We start from the raw sequence: 20,554 nt of genomic DNA, 5'->3' as shown, positions 1-20,554 counted from the left end.
CCGGGGCGGGGCCATATTGCGTCATCGGAGCGCGCGCTGCGGACGACGCCGTGGTTGCCGGAAGTTAAGCGGCGGTAAGTGAGCCGCGCTGGAGAGGCAGTGGCGGGGTCCTGCGCCTGGCGGGAAGGGGCGAGCTCGGCGGTGAGGGCAGGAGTCTTGGCGGCTTTCGGGATCCTCCCTCCCGCGGGGGGTCTCTAACTCCGGCTCTCGCCGTCCTTCCGCAGCCACGTCCCCCGGACTGTGGGACTGGTTGAGCCCGGGCTCTTCTGACTGGAAGGCTCCTGCTGTCCTAGGTCAGGCCCTCCCGTCGGCTGGCAGGCGGCGCTCTGAATCTCGGGGTCGGAAGGCCGGAGACCGGACGCCAGGCTTCCTATCCTGGCCTTGCCCGCCTTTGCCGTGCGGCTTTGGCGAGTCAGCGCTTTCGGCCTCTCTTGCCTCATCTGTAGAATGGGAGAGCGAGAATAACGTCATCTGTGAGGCGGGGGCATGAAATGAAGTCCGTTCTTTTGTCAGGGCTTCTCTGAGCCGAGGTTCTCGATTCTTCAACGTGGCCCAGGGGTCACAAGCTTTAATGGTTATTCAGTCAGGTAAGGCAGATGTAGGTGTAAGGAATTTATTTCCACGTCAGGAGCAGACTTCTGTTTTCACCGAGTTGAGTTTTCATGGTGCAGTACTGACACGTATGAAGTGGGAGAAATGGAAACAAGACTTGGGTGCTGCACGCGTGTGAGCTCTTGATCATTAAACACAACTACAATTTTTTTTTTCAAGACCAATTTTTAGAAATTGTGGGGTTTTGGGGGTTTTGTTTGTTTTTACTCCGCAAGCTGAAACCAGACATATATGTGACTGCCAGTTTCAGATCCCTGGATACCAGGTTCCCTTTCCCATTGAGTACTCGGATTTCTTTTCTTTTTATTTTTTTTTAAAGATTTTTATTTATTTATTCATGAGAGACACACAGAGAGAGAGAGAGACAGAGAGAGAGAGAGGCAGAGAGACACAGGCAGAGGGAGAAGCAGGCTCCATGCAGGGAGCCTGACGTGGGACTGGATCCCGGGTCTCCAGGATCACGCCCTGGGCTGAAGGCAGGCGCCAAACCGCTGGGCCATCCAGGCTGCCCCTGATTTCTTTGATGACACCATTGCCCACTGGTTAAATTTCGTAAGTGGCAGAAAACCCACTACCTCTGGTGATTGTTCTGTCTTCCCCTAGCTTTGACTTGAGTTCTATGTTGAGCCGAAAGCAGCTACCCACGATCTCAGCTCATTGTCCACCATCCTTCAGGCTCCTGGGATCTCCCTTCCACCTGATTGCCCACACACCTTTGAAAGCTGCTGGTTTGTCTTCCCCTTCACACCATTTCTTCTCCAGGCTGAGCACGTTTAACTTATGTACCCATAGTAAACTCCGTAATGATGGAGAATCTTGTTTATGTGCCAGGCAACACTGTGAGCATTGCTGGTGTAGAGGTAAAACCAGACAAAAACAACAACAAAAAAAACCCTGTTTTATGGAGCCTACTTTTTTTTTTAAAGATTTCATTTATTTATTCATGAGACACACAGAGAGGCAGAGACAGGCAGAGGGAGAAGCAGGCTCCATGCAGGGAGCCTGCCCTGGACCGAAGGAGGCACTAAACCGCTGAGCCCCCCTGGGCTGCCCGGAGCCTACTTTTTGATCGTGGTGGTGGCATTTGTGGTAATTGTCAATAATACCCATCTTTTAGTGGGCCAAAGGTGTTTCAGATCCTGTTAGATGCTACAGAAAAAAGAGACCGTAATGGGATGGAGAGTAACCAGGGGTTAGTGAAGGGAGTTTTTGTAAAATCTAGCTGGTGAATTCTAGAGGCAAAGTCTCTGAGTAGGTGATTTTGTAACTCACATGCGAATGAAGAAAAAAAAAAAAAAAAAGCCAGCCTTGTGAAAGCTCATCTTGCCTAATTGTTCCTTCTATCCCCCGGTTCTGTGCTGCGGTCTTGTTAAGCCGTGTACAGGTTGTGTCTCACTTGTGCCCTTTGTTCCTGCCCCTTCAGCTCCTTCTGCTGCCTAAAAACAGCTCCCCTTCCTCTTCCACTTTCTTGGCCAACTCCTCCCTGCCCTTCACGTGACATGATCTCAGAATTCTTTAAGGAGTGAAGTACAGGCCTCTCATTCAAGATGTACATCCCCATCCTCAAGGAGTTAATTATTTTTTAAGTCAAGGAGATAGATAATAGCACTCTGGTATGAAGCTAGAGTAGAGATTTGCCAGAGGAGGACTCAGAGTGACCGTAGGTCAGGATGAGGCATCAGAGAAGGCTTCTGTGAGGATGTATTGGTTATGAAGGTTGAGCAAGATTAGTCAGGAGGAGAGGAGTGTGAGGTGGGATGATATTGCATTGGGAGTGGTGTGAGCAGAGAGCTGTTGGTGACTGTGTGACTTGCAGGTAGTTCACCTAGGCTAAGAGGGGACCATGGAAAGGTAAGCAGGAGGCAGGTCACAAAAGGCCTTGTGGGCAATAGAGGATTATATATTGTAATATACGATTAGGATCACAGACTTTGTGATCTAAGTTACTTGTGTACCTAAGCTGGCTTTGCCCCAAGCTAGTTTTGAGACCGTGGGCAAGTTCCTCCCTTTCTAAGCTTCAGTTTCCTCACGTGAAAGCCAACCTCCCAGGGTTGCTGTGAGAATTGAACGCTATATGTTAACCCACCTGATGTTCGTAGATGGTAAATGATAAACTGTAGCAGTTAATATTGCCATGCTAAGAAATTTGGACTTTATCTTGAAAGTGTGATGTTGGAGAGTCCAGGCAGTCTAAAAAAAGGAATGTGACATGCTCTCTTATATTTTAAATTACCCAGGAAGTTCCATGGGGATTACACTGGGGCCAGCTGGGAGACCAGTGAGGACACTGTCGCTTTGGTCCAGGTGGCAGAGGAGGGAGGCCTGAACCAAGGCAGTGGCTGTGCCGAGAGATGCATGGGTGGGTTTAAGGGATATAGGGAGTGGGATTTGCTGGACTGGCAACCCTGTAACACCACGTGGTGAGAGGAGGGAGATGAATTGGGATATGGGTGGGTGCAGGGGATGAATCCTGTGTGTGGACCTAAGTAATAACAAAGTTCTTTGATGAGTGGTCCTTGATTGGTTATCCCTGACCTCCGCTGAGATTTTATGTGGAAGTCCAAATGGCCTGTTTTCTCAACTATTAGTCATGGGAAGTGAAGTTCAGAAATGCCTTCCTCCTTTTTTGTCTCCTAATCCTTCTCACCATCTCTAGTATAAGGCCTGGTTGTGTACTCAAGGGAAAATAACGAGATGCTGCTTTGTTAGCCAGTGGACAGTATGCGTCTCCATGGTCTTGGCAGACTGGGTAGCAACAGTGCAGTGTCAGTCCAGCTCCAATGATCACCTCTGGGTTTTTCTCAACGCCTTCTTTGTTGTGCTTACCCTCCTTGGCACTCATTCCTGTTTGACAGTCTCTCTTTGAGAGTGTGGTATGCAAAGAAAGATCTCTTTCTTCCGGAGTCTGACCATACAGACGGCTGTAGTTTTTTTGGTGACCTGAGGCCCCCCACCCCATCTCTGTTGTAGTCACATCCTGCGCTCCTGGCGCTGCTTGGCACTCCCCACGTGTGTTTGCACAGCTCTTTTGCCTGGCTCCCGCTTGTCTTTCATTTTTTTTTTTAATTTTTATTTATTCATGATAGGCACACAGTGAGAGAGAGAGGCAGAGACACAGGCAGAGGGAGAAGCAGGCTCCATGCACCGGGAGCCTGACGTGGGATTCGATCCCGGATCTCCAGGATCGCGCCCTGGGCCAAAGGCAGGCGCCAAACCGCTGCGCCACCCAGGGATCCCCCTGCTTGTCTTTCAGATTTGCATTCCTCCCCTAGCTGCCTAATGTTCCCTTTGACTTCACTGAGTTGCAACATCAGTGAAGGCTCCTCAGCCTCTATCATTTACAAACTTAGCTCCAGCTGACCCTGTCACTGTGCCTCATTCTGTGAAAGAAATATGTTTAGGGGTAATTCTTTTACTTGTGCTGAGATTCCATCTCTTCCTTTTCCTCCAGATCTGGTTCCATCATTTATTCTGTTTCTTTCCTGCTTATCCATCCCTTCTCATGTAAATATCTAGTAAAAAAACAAAACGTCTTCCCATTTACTTCAGCCACCATGCAACCTCATCCCATCCACATTTCTTGACTTCCTGAAGTCATCATTTGCTAAAATCCTGCTTCCACCCACTCGTCCTCCAAAATTGCTCTCCCTAGTCTTCACACCTCTGTGTTACCAAAACTTCTGAACATTTTGCCTTCCTTATCTTTTGAATTCTGAGCACATCTAATATTGCTGATATTCCTTCACTTATGAAAACCACTCCTGCTTTGTGCTGTCTTTCTGGCTGTTTCCCCCTGTATCCATTGTAGGTTTTTTCCCCTCCTTTTGTCTCTTAAATGCTAGTTTTTTCCAAGGCCCTGCCTTATACTCTGTGCTCTTCTCACTCACAACTTCAGCTCCCACTTACATACCAAGGACCCCTGTTCTGTATCCTGAGCTGGGATCTCTCATGAGGGCCCATGCTCAAACTCAGTGAGTCCAAAATGAAGCTCATAAGCTTCCTTCCAAGACTGCAAATCTTTTTTTTTTTTTTTTTAAAGATTTTATTTATTTGTTTGAGAGAGAGGTAGTGAGAGAGAGCAGAGCAGGAAAGAGAGGCAGAGGGAGAAGCAGGCTCCTCTCTGAGCAGGGAGCCTGCCATGGGCTTTGATCCTAGGACCCCAGGATCATGACCTGAACTGAAGAGAGATACTTAACTGAGCCACTCAGGCGTCCTCCAAGGCTGCAGTTCTTTTTACATCCTTTACTCTGACTCATTCTCCTCCTTCCATTTAGTCATTCACACCAGAGCTCTGTTGTCATCTTGAACTTTTACCTCTCATGCCATCCAGGCAGTCATCAAATTTCTACAGATTCTCCTTCTTTTGATAGTCCCCCAGATGCTTTAGAAAATGTGTCCTCCGTTTTCTCTCCCACTGCCTTAGTTTGGGCTCTTCTCACTTCTTGCCTATATTCCCTACATGAACACTAGCTCCTTGCCTTGTCTGGCACCAGGTGCCCTTTCTAAAATACAGATCTTAGCTAAAAAACAAATCCCTGCTTTTTCAGTCTAATTTGGATATCGCTCCTTCCTCCTCCCATAACAGCCTGTACAGATACTTACACCATACTGTGTGGTGCTTGTTTTATCCACAAATTGCTCTACTGTCATTCCTGGTCTTAGTAACCCTCAAAACTTAGATCCTGAAAAGCAATGACCTTAGTTTTTTTGCCATTGAGTGCTGAAATATAGCACGGGAACTTGTGCATGATATTATGTTTATTTATTTATTTAAATATTATGTTTATTGAGGGAATAACTAAATGGAAACCCCTCTGTCTTTGACACATGTTTTGTTGGTAACATTAATTCTTTTTTTGAGTGCCTCCTGTGTCAGTTACCTGCATTTTCTAATTGAATCCTTACAATGACTCGGTATAGCAGGTGATATCCCATCTTATAGCTGGAGAAACAGGCTCCAAGAAGTTAAATGACCTCCCCAAGGTTGTGTGCCTAGATGTAGCAGAGGTGGGATTTTAACTCAGGTCTCTCTGGCTCATGAAGCCCTTCCATTGTCATACTGCCTCCAGCGTATCAGGCTGCATCTTTGCCCAGTAGTTTTTCTGGACTTAGATTTAAGACTCTATATTTACCTCTGTAAAGTTTTTAGTCTTGTTAAAATAGGCCTGTTGTATCAGGTGGTCAGAATCTTTTCTATTCTGAAATTTTGTTATCCATCATATTGCCTATTCCTTCCTGCTTCATGTCATGTGTAGAATTGGTAAGCAAACCCTTAACATTATTCAAGTCACTGGTAAAATGCAGCAAGTATACTTATTGAATATATTTGTTTACACCGTTTCTGTGTGTTTCCCTGCTCTAAACCACTAACACACAGTTCAGTACACATGAAATACTTAGTAAATATTCATTGACACAGATAAATAAAAATAAATTGGACCAAAGACAGCCAGTGACTTATCACCATTAGCTCCTTTCTTCCTAACATTGGTTCATACCTTAACCAGAATTCTTTGAATAAGATTATTTTTTACCAGTTTTTAATCCCTCTGATTATGTCAGTATATCCACTTACAACATCTTCATCTTACCTACTAGGATATTTGGAGCATTCTTGTCAGAGACTTTGGCTGAGGTCCAGATATCCTATGTCCCTATGTCTGTGGTTCTTCTTTGATCAAGGAAGAAGTGCGGTTACTCTGTCATGACTTGTTCTTAAACTATAGTGGCTTCTTATGATTACTTGGGCCTGCTTCATACAGTTCTGCAGGTTGTGCACTGCACAAGAGGCCACGTCTGAGGGTGTTTATGTCATAGGCATCATGGGTTTATTTTTTATAGTGTTAATTTTCTGACATACAAGGGTAAAATGTCTTGAGCCAACCCATCAATGTATTAAGGAAGTTTTTTAAGGGAAGGAAGTAAAATATCTTGAACAAGGGGTACAGTTTTCTAATTGTACAAAAGTGCCATGTGGTCTAGAAAGGCCCACATGACACTTCCTGGGAGCAAAACCTCTGTCCAGTGGGCTGGAGAGCCCAACCTTATTCTCATCTTTGGAAATTAAATATTTTGAAAATCTGGTATCAAGTGTTGGCTTGGCCCAATTTTTCAGCCCTTCTTTTCCAGGACTCTTTAAATATCACCAGAACTGAAAATCAGAGTCTCTGTTACTCAGAAGCTAGCCTGCATAACTCAGCCTGCTTTTAGGAAACCATCACGGATTTTACTTGTTGGTTGACATAAGGTCTCCACAGTGATTCGGGTGAATCCAGGTAGCAGTCCCTCATATACACGACAGAGCAACGTGACACTGTTGATTGGTGCAGGTAACAAAAAGTCTTAAAAGCAGGTATCATGCATCCAACTTTCTTGTGTTGTTTCTCTCTCCTGTCTCACAGCCTTTCTCAGCTTTTACAGCTTTTGCTACCTCTCCTTCATAGGCTTCCCATGCCCTACAAGGCTGGTATCCAGTGCATCCATTCTCAAAAACTGAGGCTGAACAAGCAGACTATATATGAAGGTAAAGATTATTAAAGCAGAAGGAAAACAACTGCCAGAAGTAGCCAATGAGAATGAAGGTTACAGTTTGAAGACTGGGGAGGTGACTGTCAGTTCTCTGATTGACTTCTTGAAGAAGCAAATAATGCCAATCTGTAGGGGTACACATAGAGGTGAGGGAGACAACTCATCCGTAATAGCAGTTATCATGCCTGCTATGATCACAATTGTGATCACCTCACAGTACAGTTACCAAAAAAAAAAAAAAGCCATTTTAGATGACTTGGTGTCTTGCGGAGACATCGGTTTGGCTCAGGGGCATCTTGATTCTAATGCAATTTTTAAAAGGAATCGAGGCTTCTGAATCAGCTGATTCCTCTGTAGGAATCCTGAGTTTTCATCTTTTGGTAAAGGCTAATAATCTGTCTTCAAAGTTTGGAACTTTGCTCCCCTCCTCTTGGAAGGGAGGGCTTGTAAATCTCCTTCTTTGGCAGCCTTGCACATTATTTCCAAAATTCATGAAGATGCAGAGCATCACTAGCCAACAAAACATGCATTGGCTCCATATGCCAAAGGGGCCCTCTCCCACTCCTGGCCCTCTCTGCCTCTTTTTTTTTTTTTTTAAACCCATCCACAGCTAAGAATATACTGCTTGACAGTGGGACTTGGCCATGTGGTTTGGTGCTTATTTTAATGACTGCCAGAGCTCGCGGCCTGTAGCTGTGAGAATGAGAACAGAAGTCTGCTCTATGTGCTCCATTTTGGCCCAGAGGAGGTACTTCAGGGCCAAATTGTGGTTATTCTGGCACTTCTGCTAAGTGAATGGCCCCACGCAACCTCAGAGAAATTGAACACAAAGTGCTCCTAACCCTTAGAACTTATTCCTCTGCACTTCCCCTTGATGGCCTATAGCAGGATACCATCCGTTCCATTTTAATTAATCTCTGCTGTGAGTGCAATGCTCCTTTGAGGGAGGCAGGGCTTCAATGAGACGTGTTTAAGGCAGAGAAAGTTTTCATAGTGAACATGGGGAAGGCAACCACATTAGTCAGGCTCTGTTGGCTAACGTAGGAGGGATGTGTTGACAAGAAGAACTAACAGCACTACCATGTATTGAGCACTGGCTGTGCCCAGCACTGGGATAGGTACATCATACTCTTTCTCATTTAGCCGTCCCAACGACCTCAGGGCTTGGGTATAATTATCCTTATTTCGGAGATGAGGAAATGAAGGCAGAGGGGATAAAGTTCCCTGCCAAGGCTCCTCAGCCAATAAGAGGTGGAACTGGAACTTGCATTTGGGTTTATCTGAAGACCAGACTCCCAACTGCTGTCACTTTAGCATCCTTTCTCTGAACCATTAGAAGCTTCCCTGCCCTCCCAAAGCAGATGAACAAAAACCCAACAACACACACATGGACAAATTACAGCAATTTAGTACAGTTTGGCTGGCCTCTTTTTCTGCTATCTCTCCAAGGATCTAGTTTCCCTGAAGACAGGTTTGTTTGTTTTATCACTATGATTGTTGTCTATCTTCTACCAATTTACCTTCTTCATTTCCAGAAATCCTACACTGGCTTAATACTTGCTGTGTCCAATCCTATTGGCCCCCCGCTGGAGAAAGACCAGTTGGACAGACTCACCAGGGAGCATTCCTGCTCCAATTAATTATATAACAGCAAAGCCAAAACTCTTCTGTCTTCAGCTTCTTTAATAACAAATGTCAGAGAAATTTATGGAAATGATATTTCATTTAGACTTATTTAGAGCAAGAATTTCTTTTCACCAAAGCTAGATTTAAAGAGGTAATCTGTTAAGTATTAAATGAATACAGGCAGTTCTCTGTAGGGTCACTGTAGGACTTTCTTTCTTTCTTTCTTTCTTTCTTTCTTTCTTTCTTTCTTTCTTTCTTTCCTTTCTTTTTAAAGATTTTATTTATTTATTAATGAGAGACACACAGAGACACAGACACAGGCAGAGGGAGAAGCAGGCTCCATGCAGGAAGCCCTACGTGGGACTAGATCCTGGGACTCCAGGATCACGTCCTGGGCTGAAGGCAGGTGCTAAACTGCTAAGCCACCCAGAAATCCCCAGGACTTTCTGAATATAGGACTTTCTGTTTTACTTTTCTTGTTCAAGTGTAGTAAACATATAGTAAAATGCACTAATCATAAATCTTTAAGCTCATGGGTTTTTACATAGGTATGTGCCCTGTAACCACCGCCCAGCTCAAGTTACATAGAATATTTCCAGCTCCCCAGGAGGCGTCTTATTGTCCTTTCTCAGTCACTAGCCCCACCCCATCCTGGATTACTTTTCTAATTTCTATCATGTTAATTGGTTTTGCCTTGAGTATATAATAACATAGGCTAGGTGTGTGCAGGTGTTAAAATTGTCTTCATATTTTATTTTGGAACAGTTTCAGACTTGCAGCCTTACAAGAATAAGACAAAGACCTTTCATGTGCCCTTCTCCCAGAGACTTCATCCAGATTCTGTCCCAATAGCATCCTTTATAAAAGCAGAGTATCAACCCAAGATCACATGTTGCCCTCAGTTGTCACATCTTTCTCTTTCACTCTGGGACAATTTCCTAGTCTTCCCTTGACTTTTAAGACCTTGACACTTTGGAAGATTGTAAGCCCATCTAAGTAATTTTGTAGAAGGTTTTCTAGTTAGGGTTTACCTGACGTTTCCTCTCGATAAGCTCCAAGTTGTGTTTTTAGCCGAGTGCTATAGACGTTTGTGTTTTTCATGGCATTCCATCACATAGCATACATGTCTGTTTGTCCCATTGCTGCTGATGTTAACTTCAATCCCTACATGAAGATGGAATCTGCCAGATTTTGTCACTGTAGAGTCACTTTTTCTCTCTTTTGATTAATCATTTTTTTGGTGAGACTTTGAGACTGAATGTAGGCTTTTAACTTCTGTAGCCATGGGAATACTTTCAGGAAGAAAGATTGATTCTTTACTGATTTTGTATTTGGTTGAGTAAGGTTTCATTTCAATTGATTTGTACATGCATATCTCTTGCCCACTAAGATCTTAGTCCTAAAATACAGTAATAAGTTTAGAGACCTTCTAAGTCACATGGCCTATTTCCATATGTTCTTCATGATTTCTTACTCTCATCTCCATATTCCATGGTAATAAGCTTAGAGTTTGTCTTCCCAATTGCAGAAGCCTGGCTTATTTCTTACTCTTGCTTCTCTTGTGATAGGTACCCATAAAAGGTTTCTAGAACTCATCTTAGTAGCATTTGAGAGCCACTCTGCAAGGGAGTATGGTATATTGAGAGGAATATGAGCCAGGATCTGAATCTGTAGAATTTATAATCAGGTTGATGGAAGTAGACAGATCAGCAGAGAGTCAGACAGTAATACTAAATGTAGAGGTAGCTTAGAGACAGGAGTGATTAACCATAGCCAATAGCAGAGCAAACATGGAGTAAAGAGAGTGAAAGGCAGCTTTGGGAAGCCTTTCTGGAGCAAATAATCTCCAAGCTGGATTTTGAGAAGTGCTAGTCACAGAGGCAAGGGTGCCTTTTAGACAGGGGGAGCAGTTTTTTCAGAGTTGCCAAGGCAGCACAGCAGTTGTGTTACAGGAGAACCAAGCAGCTTGATGTTTCTTCAGCATCTAGTCAGAGGAGTGGTGGGGCCTCCAGGGTGGCACCAGAAAAGTTGGGAGGCAGTAGTAGCAGGGGTCCAGGAAAAAGTAGGAAGGAAACTGAGGGTCCTCGAACTACAGCCTGCAGGTTAGATCCTGACCAAGGCCTTTTTGTGTGTGTGTAGTCCATGAGCTAAGGATTGTTTTTACATTTTTTAAGAGTTGTAAAAAAGGAGAAGGAACTATGACAGAAACTGTTCTGGCATGCAGTGTTTAAAATATTTACTATCTGGCCCTTTTCAGAAAAAGCCTGCCAAGCCCTCGTCTCGTCTGATTGCCTGATACAGTAATCCTTTGAACAATATGACTTGGCTAATAGTCATCTAATATATGCTCGGACACTTCCACTAATGGAAAATTCATTATCTCTCCAGCCAATCTGTTTCTTATTTGGACAATTCAGGCTATTAGTAATTTTTAAAGTCTGCTGTAATTTATCTCATTATAGCATCCATCTATTGGCCTTTTGTGGGGGAAGAGTGCTATTATTGCATGTCAACATTTACTGAGCTCCTAATATATTCTAGACAGTGTGCTGAGTGCTGAAGAAAGATGAGTAAGAGACATGGTTGTTGCATCAGAGCTCTCTCAGATGTTTCTTGGAATTAAAGCAGCTATGCTGGTAGTTTTTGGTGTGTTTCATTCCCCATCTTGCCATTGGGTTGGGGCTTTTTTCTTTATTTCTGTATTATTCCACATACACACAATTCATTGAATTTCAAACACTATACAAAGGGAATAGGGCCATACAGTGAAAATAAGTCTCTCCCCACCCTTGTCTCCTGATTCCATAGCTGCTTTCTTGGGAGGCAACCATTGTTACCCATTTCCTGTAGGGATTTGACTTTAAAGAACAGCAGGGGATTTGACTTTAGAGACTTAGAAATGGTAAAGAAACTTTTGGTAAGTACTCAGATAGTGGTGTTTTTTGAGCTCCCACTTGGGTAAATTGCTGAGTGTGATTTCATTTTGTTTTCATAAGACCTGAAATTTGCACCGCCTTTGGGTGGTACACACAGACCCAGAGAGTTTGTATTGCTTAACTACCTACCTGCTACTTCAGTTAAATCTTGACTGGCTGGATGTTTTGATTACTGCTGAGCTTTTTGTTCATGACAGCATTGAATCCTCATCAAAGCCTTTCCTCTTTCAGTGGAAGTGACACAATCCCATCTTGTGTAACTTCTGGGTTTCACATCCTGAGTATGGTAGAAATAGTTAGAAATAAAGTTGAGGGACCCCTGGGTGGCTCAGCGGTTGAACATCTGCCTTTGACTCAGGGTGTGATCCCCGGGGTCCAGGATCAAGTCCCACATCAGGCTCCTCTGGAGAGCCTGCTTCTCCGTCTGCCTGTGTCTCTGCCTCTGTCTCTCTCTCTCTCTCTCTGTCTCTCATGAATTAATAAATAAAATCTTTTTTTAAAAAAAAGTTGAACCACATTTATATTGATGCCCCTGTCAGTTTCCTTCCTTGAATATGTCAGTATGTGGTTTTGAAATATGATAGAAGTAATCTTTAATGTTCTAAGTTAAGTAAGCAGAGGCCAGAATTCTCACCTTGTGCTGTCTTGGGTTGTATAGGCATGTAATTTTTTAGGAAGCACATGATGTTTGGATATAGGTTAGTGACACATAAATTACTTTGCACCTATTAACTCACTGCTTCCTCCAGGATTCCATTTTGATCATTACTTCTTAAATTTTTTCTTCCAGCTTAAGGAAGATAGCAGTGTGACACAGATATATGGGTTCCTAAGTGATACATTTATACTTGAGTATGGTATTTAGATATTTCCAGCAGTGTCCTCATCACATGTTGCTGCTGCTTAGGACCTTTCTGTTTTCTTAGCCTGTCAAGCAGCAGTTCAATGGCTGAATACCAACCATATCCTCTTGTGAAATAGACTCTTGGGTTCTGTTTGAAATTTCTCAAAGATCAAATAAGTCAGAAAATGTTTGAAGGATGTGCCTCTTATGCAGATTACTTTGTTAGTATGCCCATCTGTTATCTCCTTTTTTTAAAAAAAAAATTCTATTTATTTATTCTTGAGAGACAGAGGGAGAGGCAGAGACATAGGCAGAGGGCGAAGCAGGCTCCATGTGGGAAGCCTGACATGGGACTTGATCCCAGGACTCCAGGATCATGCCCTGAGCCGAAGGCAGACGCTCAACCACTGCACCACTCAGGCATCCCCCATCTGTTATCTCCTAAGTGATCTTCCTGATTTACTTTTACCCAGCTGTTGAAGTGCAGTATAGATGAGAGTTTTCTCTTTTGTCTCGCACTGGTAAAATTTCATGGGGATGACCTTAGCAGATCATCCAAATGATGATGAGTTACTGTTGACCTTTAAGAGTAAGTTGGGGATGACTAAAGCATGTAGGGGCCTGATGACCCATCACACAGAGGCTTTCAAAGATCCATTTGTACCACTGTATGCTTCTGTGTTGATTTCCTTCCATGTTGGATGATTACTCTGACTGCAGTGTTTTTCTTTTGACTGTTGGAGAGGAAGTTAGTATGTAAATGTTTTTCAAAATGGTTATCTTTTAGTATATATGTGGCTGGTGGGCAATATAAAGGCTCTGAAAAGGGGTGTCTTCCTTCAAGGCAGTACAGCGTAGTAATGACAGTTGGGGCTTTGAAGCTGGTTGACCTGGGTTATAATCTTAGCTCTTCTCCTTTCTGAGTGACTCTGGGCATGTTACTTGATATTTCAGTGCCTCCATTTCTCTTCTGTAAAGTAGGCACAATGCAACCACTTCGGGGATATCATAAGATAATGTGTAAAATGTTTAGTGCTTGGCACCGAATAAAGATTCACTTAGAATAGTTACTAGTACTGCTATTATTTAAAAAGTTATAAAAAGAGTATGATAAAAAAAGCAAGTATGAATCATGATGGTAAATGCTCTAATGGAAATTTTCTTTTTATTTTTTTAAAAATATTTTATTTATTTATTCATGAGAGATGGGGGGGGTGGTTGGGCAGAGACAGGCAGAGGGAGAAGTAGGCTTCTCACAAGGACCCCAATGTGGGACTCGATCCCAAACCCCGAGATCATGCCCTGAGCCGAAGGCAGACGCCCAACCGCTGAGCCAGTCAGGCATCCCTCTAATAGAAATTTTCATCTGTCATCATGGGGAAGGGAACCATGGATGCCCACTGACAGTGGGCATTAGTGAGAGCTTTATAAATAATCTTAATTAGATGAGAAGGAATTTTCCTGGTAGAGATGGGGAGAGGTTTCCTAGGGAAAGGTGTAGGGCTGGAAAACAAGCAGACTGAGACAGTGTGGACACCTTACTCTCTGTGGAGTTAGGTGGTAAGCTTTTGTTTGTTTAAAGAAGGGAGCCCCCATGAGCAGATCAGTCCTGGTGGCAGTGTGACATTTTGTTTGGAGAGTACAGGGACAGAAGGCAGTGACCTCTGAGCATGTTACTGCAGGAACTGAGGTGTAAGATGGTGGGCCTGACATGTGGCAGCAGGGATGGAGAGGAGGGAAGCCGATTGAACAGGAAGCACGAAATTGTATGAAGAGTGTGGACATATGGAATTGGACCCTTGTCCTCCCCAGTTCACCCCGCTTTCCAACCTGTATGTCCTTCTGTGGACTTCCTACTTCTCTGAACCTCAATTTCTTCCCCTGTAAAATTGGGACGGTCACTTCTTAGGGCTTTCCGGTGGAATACATTCAGATGCACACTCCTGCAGCAGTGCCCAGTCCTGGGCAGTGCTCAGTAGCTGTTCCCTTCCTCCCATTCTAGAGGCCCATTTAAGGGTGAGCCTCTAGCAGTTGCTGACCTCCTGAACGTGAGAGAAGAAGTGAAGATGACTGAGGTTTTGGCCTCAGATGTAGGTGATACTATTAAGTATCTAAGGTGATACTATTAAGTAAACTAGGACAAATTGGAAAAGGGATAGAGGGCAGCCTGGGTGGCTCAGTGGTTTAAGCACCTGCCTTCCGCCCAGGGTGTGATCCTGGAGTCCTAGGATCAAGTCCCACATCGGGCTCCCTACGTGGAGCCTGCTCCTCCCTCTGCCTGTGTCTCTGCTTCTCTCTCTCTCTATGTCTATCATGAATAAATAAATAAAATCATTTAAAAGAAAAAGAAACATGTAGGGTCCACTTAACCATGGATTCTTTAAAAAAAAAAAAAAAGGAAAAGGGATAGAATTTAGGGAAAAGAAATGTTCAGATTGGAGTTTGTCAAACTTGAGATGTCTCTGAGGAATCCAAGTCCTGGCTTTAAAACATACTTATACAGGTAACCCTTGAACAACATGGAGGATAGAGGTATAACTTTTGACTCCCTAGAACTTAACTACTAGTAGCCTATTGTTGACCAGAAGCCTTACTGATAACATGAACAGTCAATTAACACATAGCTTCTAGGTTATATGTGTTATATACTGTATTCTTACAATAAAGTAAGCTAGGGAAAGGAAAATATTATTAAGAAAGTCATAAGGAAAATGCATTTATAGTACTGTACCATATTGAAAAAACTCCATGTACAAGTGCACTCATGCAGTTCAAACCTGTGTTGTTCAAGGGTCAACTATATATGTTGGTCAGTTGTATCTGGCATATAGATAGAAATTGATATAGAGAGGTGCCTGGGTGGTTCGGTCGGGTAAGCATCTGCCTTTGGTCAGGTCATGATCTCAGGGTCCTGGGATCGAGCCCCACATTGGGCTCTCTGCTCAGGTGGGAGTCTGTATCTCCCTTTCCTTCTTCCTTGGCTCTCTCTCTCACACACAAATAAACAAAACCTTAAAAAAAAGAAATTGATGTAGAAAATGAATAAGTTTGCTTTTGAGAAGCTTACAGACCAAGGAGAGGTCTGACCATGGAATCTTTCAGAAACCAATAGTGGAAAGCATTGTGGAGGAAGAATAGAGGGGAGTGATTGGAGGAGGCTGTTGGGTGTTCTAACCCCATGTTTCTCAACACGAAGGCCTCAGGTCACCTATATGAAGGTCTGTTTTCTCTGTTGGGCATTGAAGCCCCGGTGCATGGGATCTATGAGCTTTCCCTGGGCCTGTGGAAATAGGTGTGACCTGGGAAAAGATGAACATTCGGAGAGTACAGAATTATAAAAAGCTTTTCAAATAACTAAAAGCCAGAAATTGTTTAACATGGGGTGGGGGTACATTTAAATATGTTTGAAATGATTTGGAGGTGGGGCCTCCAAAACTAAGAGTGGCAGTGGCCTAAAACCATCAAGATAGTATCAAACTTGAATCAGACCTGCCAGTCCAACCTGGAGACTCCTCACCTTCACCCTGGTGGACCCCAGGACCTTCACCCTGGTGGACCCCAGGCGTCCTCAGTCTTTAATAAGTCTTTAATAAGCCCTCACACTGGGAAAAGTCTTTAATAAGTCTTTAATAAGCCCTCACACTGGGAAAAGTTTGAAAACCTTTGGTCAGATGTCTGAAGCATGATTTGAGAGTGCATACTGAGGCAGTGGAAGTTTTAAAGAGCTTCTTCCCTGAGACTTCCTCCCAGTTCTGCCCCATACTCATCTCTTTCTGGATTTTTAGCACTTTCATGTAGTGATAACTTTGCATTTTACCATCTAGTTATTATCAATCAAAAGCTCATTACCTCTTAATTTCAAAATCAAACAAGTTTGTAAAACTGAAAGCTATGTAATAATCTTGGCTCAAAATTCAGACAATAAAAGATGTGAACTGTTGTCATCTAGCATGATTCTTCATCCATTCTGCTGAAGAAATGTTATTGTATCTGGTCATAGGGAAATTAGGGTGGAAAGTGAAGAGACCTCTCCCACTTTTGCTTTTTGGATATACTGAGTTCCTCTAGTATTGTACTTCTCTAGCTGGGGGTGGTATCCCCCTGAGAGTGTGCAGAGACAGGGGAGTTATAGTGCGCACATGCATGATTGCCTGTAGGGTCATATTTATTTGATGATATCGAGGGATGGGGAATGAAATATTAAAATCTGTATAGAAAGAAAATGCACATTTTCCATGCATTTAAAAGGTAAAATATGTGATATAAAAAAATGCAGGTTAGATGGGCAAAAATTTCTTCATTCTCCTCAGCGGGAGGTGCTCAAGTGCTGCTGTCACTCAGAGGTCTGACAGTTGGCTCTGTTGTGTTTCTGGCCAATTGGGCTTGGGTTTTGTACTTGTGAAGTTCTCCAGGACCATACAGGAGGGCAGATATTTATGAGACAGGGATTATGTCAGGGAAGGAGTAGCACTTGTGCAGCATCAGACTGACTTGAATGAAAAGGGAAGATGTACAGAGGTAAAGGCCAGAAAGGCCTCAGAGAAAGGGCTTTACTTTACTTAGACAATCAGTTGTGTCATCAGGAGGTGAAACTTGGCAACGTAGGCAGATTACTCAGGATGGTTTTCAGTTATGTCTTCAGGTAGCCTGTGTATCTCCCATCACTTTTTGTTTTGATTATGCCTTATTACACATGTTTTCTTCCTCATATTTTGTACTGTTTTGCTGTGTTCTGTTTTGTTTTTTTAGGAGGCACCAAATGATGGCAGCAGCTCTGGGGGATCCCGGGCTCTCCAAATTGCTGTTTGCTCCCTTTAGCAGTGCCTTGGATGTGGGATTCTGGCATGAGTTGACCCAGAGAAAGCTGAATGAGTATCGGCTAGACGAAGCTCCGAAGGATATTAAGGGCTATTACTACAATGGTAGGCAACAGTAAACTCCATCGTCTTTTGTTATGTTCTCTGCCCTCCAGTTTAGGATCAGCTTTCCTTCAGAAAAGGGACACCCTTGTCTTTTATAATTAATACCCTTCACTGGTTTCTATTTTACTTCCCAACTGTCTGTCTTTAATTAATTAATTAATTTTTATTTGAGTGTAGTTCACACACAGTGCTATGTTCATTTCAGATTTACAACATAGTGATTTGACACGTTTATACATTATGCTGTGCTCACCACAAGTGTAGCTACCATCTGTCACCATACAATGCTACTACAATAACATTGGTTATATTCTTGAGGCTAAACCTTTTGTCCCCATTTTACTTCCTGACTTTTAACACAAGTTCATTTTCACTTTTCCTCTGTTGTGGGGAAAAGAAAGTGATTAGTGAGACTCCAGTTATTAATCCAAAAAATCAATATCTATTGCTTAGAATTGCTGAGGGAGGAGATTGGAAACTCTTTTTTTTCTGATGAAATTTTTTTAAAGATATTTATTTATTCATTCATTCATTCATGAGAGACAGAGAGAGAGAGAGAGAGAGGCAGAAAGAGAGGGAGAAGTAGGCTCCATGCAGGGAGCCCGATGTGGGACTCCATCCCAGGACTCCAGGATTACGCCCTGGGCTGAAGGCAGGCGCTAAACTGCTAAGCCACCCAGGGATCCCCTGTTGAATTTTTTTTTATATTCTTGATAAATTCCTCAAATTCAGAAAAGCTCTGGCATCTTTCACTAAGTCCCTATTGAATATGGATGACCAGGAATTTGGACAGGAATTTGGACAGGGCACTTACTGCTCAAGAAAGAGAACAAAATTATTCACAGATGTTTTAGTTATGAATGCTATTGCTGACTCATAATGGAAAATGTAATAATGCTTCTGTCCAGGTGATTCTGCTGGGCTGCCAGCTCGCTTAACGTTGGAGTTCAGTGCTTTTGACATGTGAGTATTTTTCTGCTTAAAATCTAAAATGTTTGTTTTTTGTGAGGAATGAGCATCCTTAACCTTGCACCTAGGTGGGCTGCAGGGAGAACTGGGGGAGCCACCAGAAGCAGGGCCATCTCCTCAGCCCCCATTGCACAGAGACATGTGCTAGATGCTTAGGGACTACTGGATTATTTTTTCAGCAGATAATTATCAGAGCTTATTAGGTGCCAAGTATCTAGATTGATTGAGACTTAGATAATATCCTTTCTGCTTTTGATTTTAGTTAATATTTTGTGATTCCTTATTGGTACTTCTTGACTTACTCCTTCAGTTGCTTATCCATGGGCATCAGTGAACATTTATTAGGCTACTTCTGTATACAAGCCACTGTGTAAGGTATTATACAAAGAAATATGACACATACCCCCAAAAAGTTGTTAGTTTTTTTTCTTATTGGGGGCCATAGGGAGTGCTGGAGAGAAGAGAGATATTTATTGACTTGATTTTATGGGTGTTTGCACATATGTAATCCTTTCAGACCTGCCAGATGTGACTTTTCTTTTTTTCCAGACAAAGAAACCATGGGTCAGAAGGTAAAATGGCTTGCCCAAGGTCATAGGTGGCTAAATTTAGGAAGCAGAGATGAGAGAAAAGTGAAAACTATTTCCCAGGTTGTAGTCTGAGTAGCTGGGGGCATTTTGTTATCTTCCACAGAAATAGACCAGGAGGGGGATTTGATTTTTAGGAGGATGTACACTTGGTTTAAAACATATTGAGTTTGAGATGGCATCATCTGGCAGAAATGTCCAAGAGGCACTGGAGTTAAGGAGGAAGGGTCATCCATGTAGAGGAGATCATGAGGCTATCATATAAGAAGAACAAAGGGCCTGAACAGTGAATGAATCTGATGAGGGAGTGCAAGAAGGAAGATACAGAACTCTCAAAGGAGATGAGAATTGTCGGAGAGGAAGAAGAACCAGAAAAGTGTTACAGAAACCAAAGATGGATGCTTTCAGGAAGGAAAGAGTTGATCAACATGTGAGAAGCAGAAAGGTCAGTGTTCAGTGCAAGGGCCATTGGATTTGTTGATTAGGCTGTTTGTAGTTCCAAACTGAATTCCACACGGGAGGGTGGAGCTGAAACAATATTGAGGGGCTATACAACAATTAATGGTTGAAGAATTGAAGGCTTCAGGGTGGTCAGTGTTTTTTGCTTTCTCCACATTAGCAGTGTCAAGATGTAGGCTATGAGAAAAGCCAAGCGGTCTTTGTAAGGACTGCCTGGCTTTTGAAAGTAGCAATAGTCAGAGGTTAGGGTATTGCAAGTAAAGTATCCCTAGAATATATTTTTTATTTTTATTTTATTTATTTGTTTTTGGCTTTTTTTAGTTTTTATTTTAATTCCAGTTAGTTAATACAAGGTATTATATTAGTTTCAGGTGTATAATATAGGAATTGAACAGTTACACACCTTACTCAGTGCTTATCATCACATCGTACTCCCTAATCCCCATCACCCATTTAACCCATCTCTTCATCCTCTTCCCCTTTGCCATCCATCCATTTGTTCTCTATAATTAAGAGTCTGTTTCTTGATTTCTCTCTCTCTCTCTTTCTCTCTCTCATCTCCTTTGCTCATTTGTTTCTTAATTTCTTAAGTAAGTGATATCATATGTATTTGAGTTATTTCACTCTCTGGTTCCATCCATGTTGTTGCAAATGGCAAGATTTCATTCTTTTTTCGGGCTGAATAACATTCCATTGTATGTATCTACTGCATCCTCTTTATCCATTCATCAATTGGTGGACATTTGGGCTGCTTCCATAATTTGACAGTTGTAAATAATTCTGCTGTAAGCATTGGGGTGCATACATCCCTTTGAATTAGTGTTATTGTCTTTTTTGGGTAAATACCCAGTAATGCAGTTACTGGATCATACAGTACTATATCTTTAATTTTTTGAAGAGGCTCCATAGTGTTTTCCACAGTGGCTGTACCAGTTTGCATTCTTACCAGCAGTGCATGAGGATTCCTTTTTTTCCCATATCCTTGCCAACACGTGTTGTTTATTGTGCTGTTGATTTTAGGCATAGAATATATTTTTAAAATCTCTCAAAAAGTCAACACATTTGATTCCT

The 20,554-nt window shown here is 42.7% G+C and overlaps 1 protein-coding gene across 17 annotated transcripts in view; it reads left to right on the top strand.

The window, feature by feature from the left end:
* Positions 1 to 10: 10 nt before the first annotated feature.
* The window catches only part of ATG7 (autophagy related 7), a 239,146-nt gene continuing 218,602 nt past the window's right edge, over positions 11 to 20,554 (top strand). For 8 of the 17 annotated variants that reach the window (XR_007404313.1, XR_003137836.3, XR_007404315.1 and 5 more), the window contains exons 1-3: positions 305 to 587; positions 17,296 to 17,468; positions 18,377 to 18,431. Coding sequence is in view for 12 of the 17 variants with exons in the window: in XM_049098242.1 (XP_048954199.1) it covers positions 17,306 to 17,468; positions 18,377 to 18,431 (218 nt within the window). In the remaining 5 variants the exon portion in view is untranslated. The other 9 variants (XM_049098234.1, XM_049098240.1, XM_049098235.1 and 6 more) reach the window with 8 other exon arrangements.

This window comes from Canis lupus, chromosome 20 (genome assembly GCF_003254725.2).
Source record: "Canis lupus dingo isolate Sandy chromosome 20, ASM325472v2, whole genome shotgun sequence".
NCBI classification, from domain to species: Eukaryota; Metazoa; Chordata; class Mammalia; order Carnivora; family Canidae; genus Canis; species Canis lupus.
The sequence above is the reverse complement of the archived record's forward strand: the minus strand, read 5'-3'. Positions and strand labels throughout refer to the sequence as shown.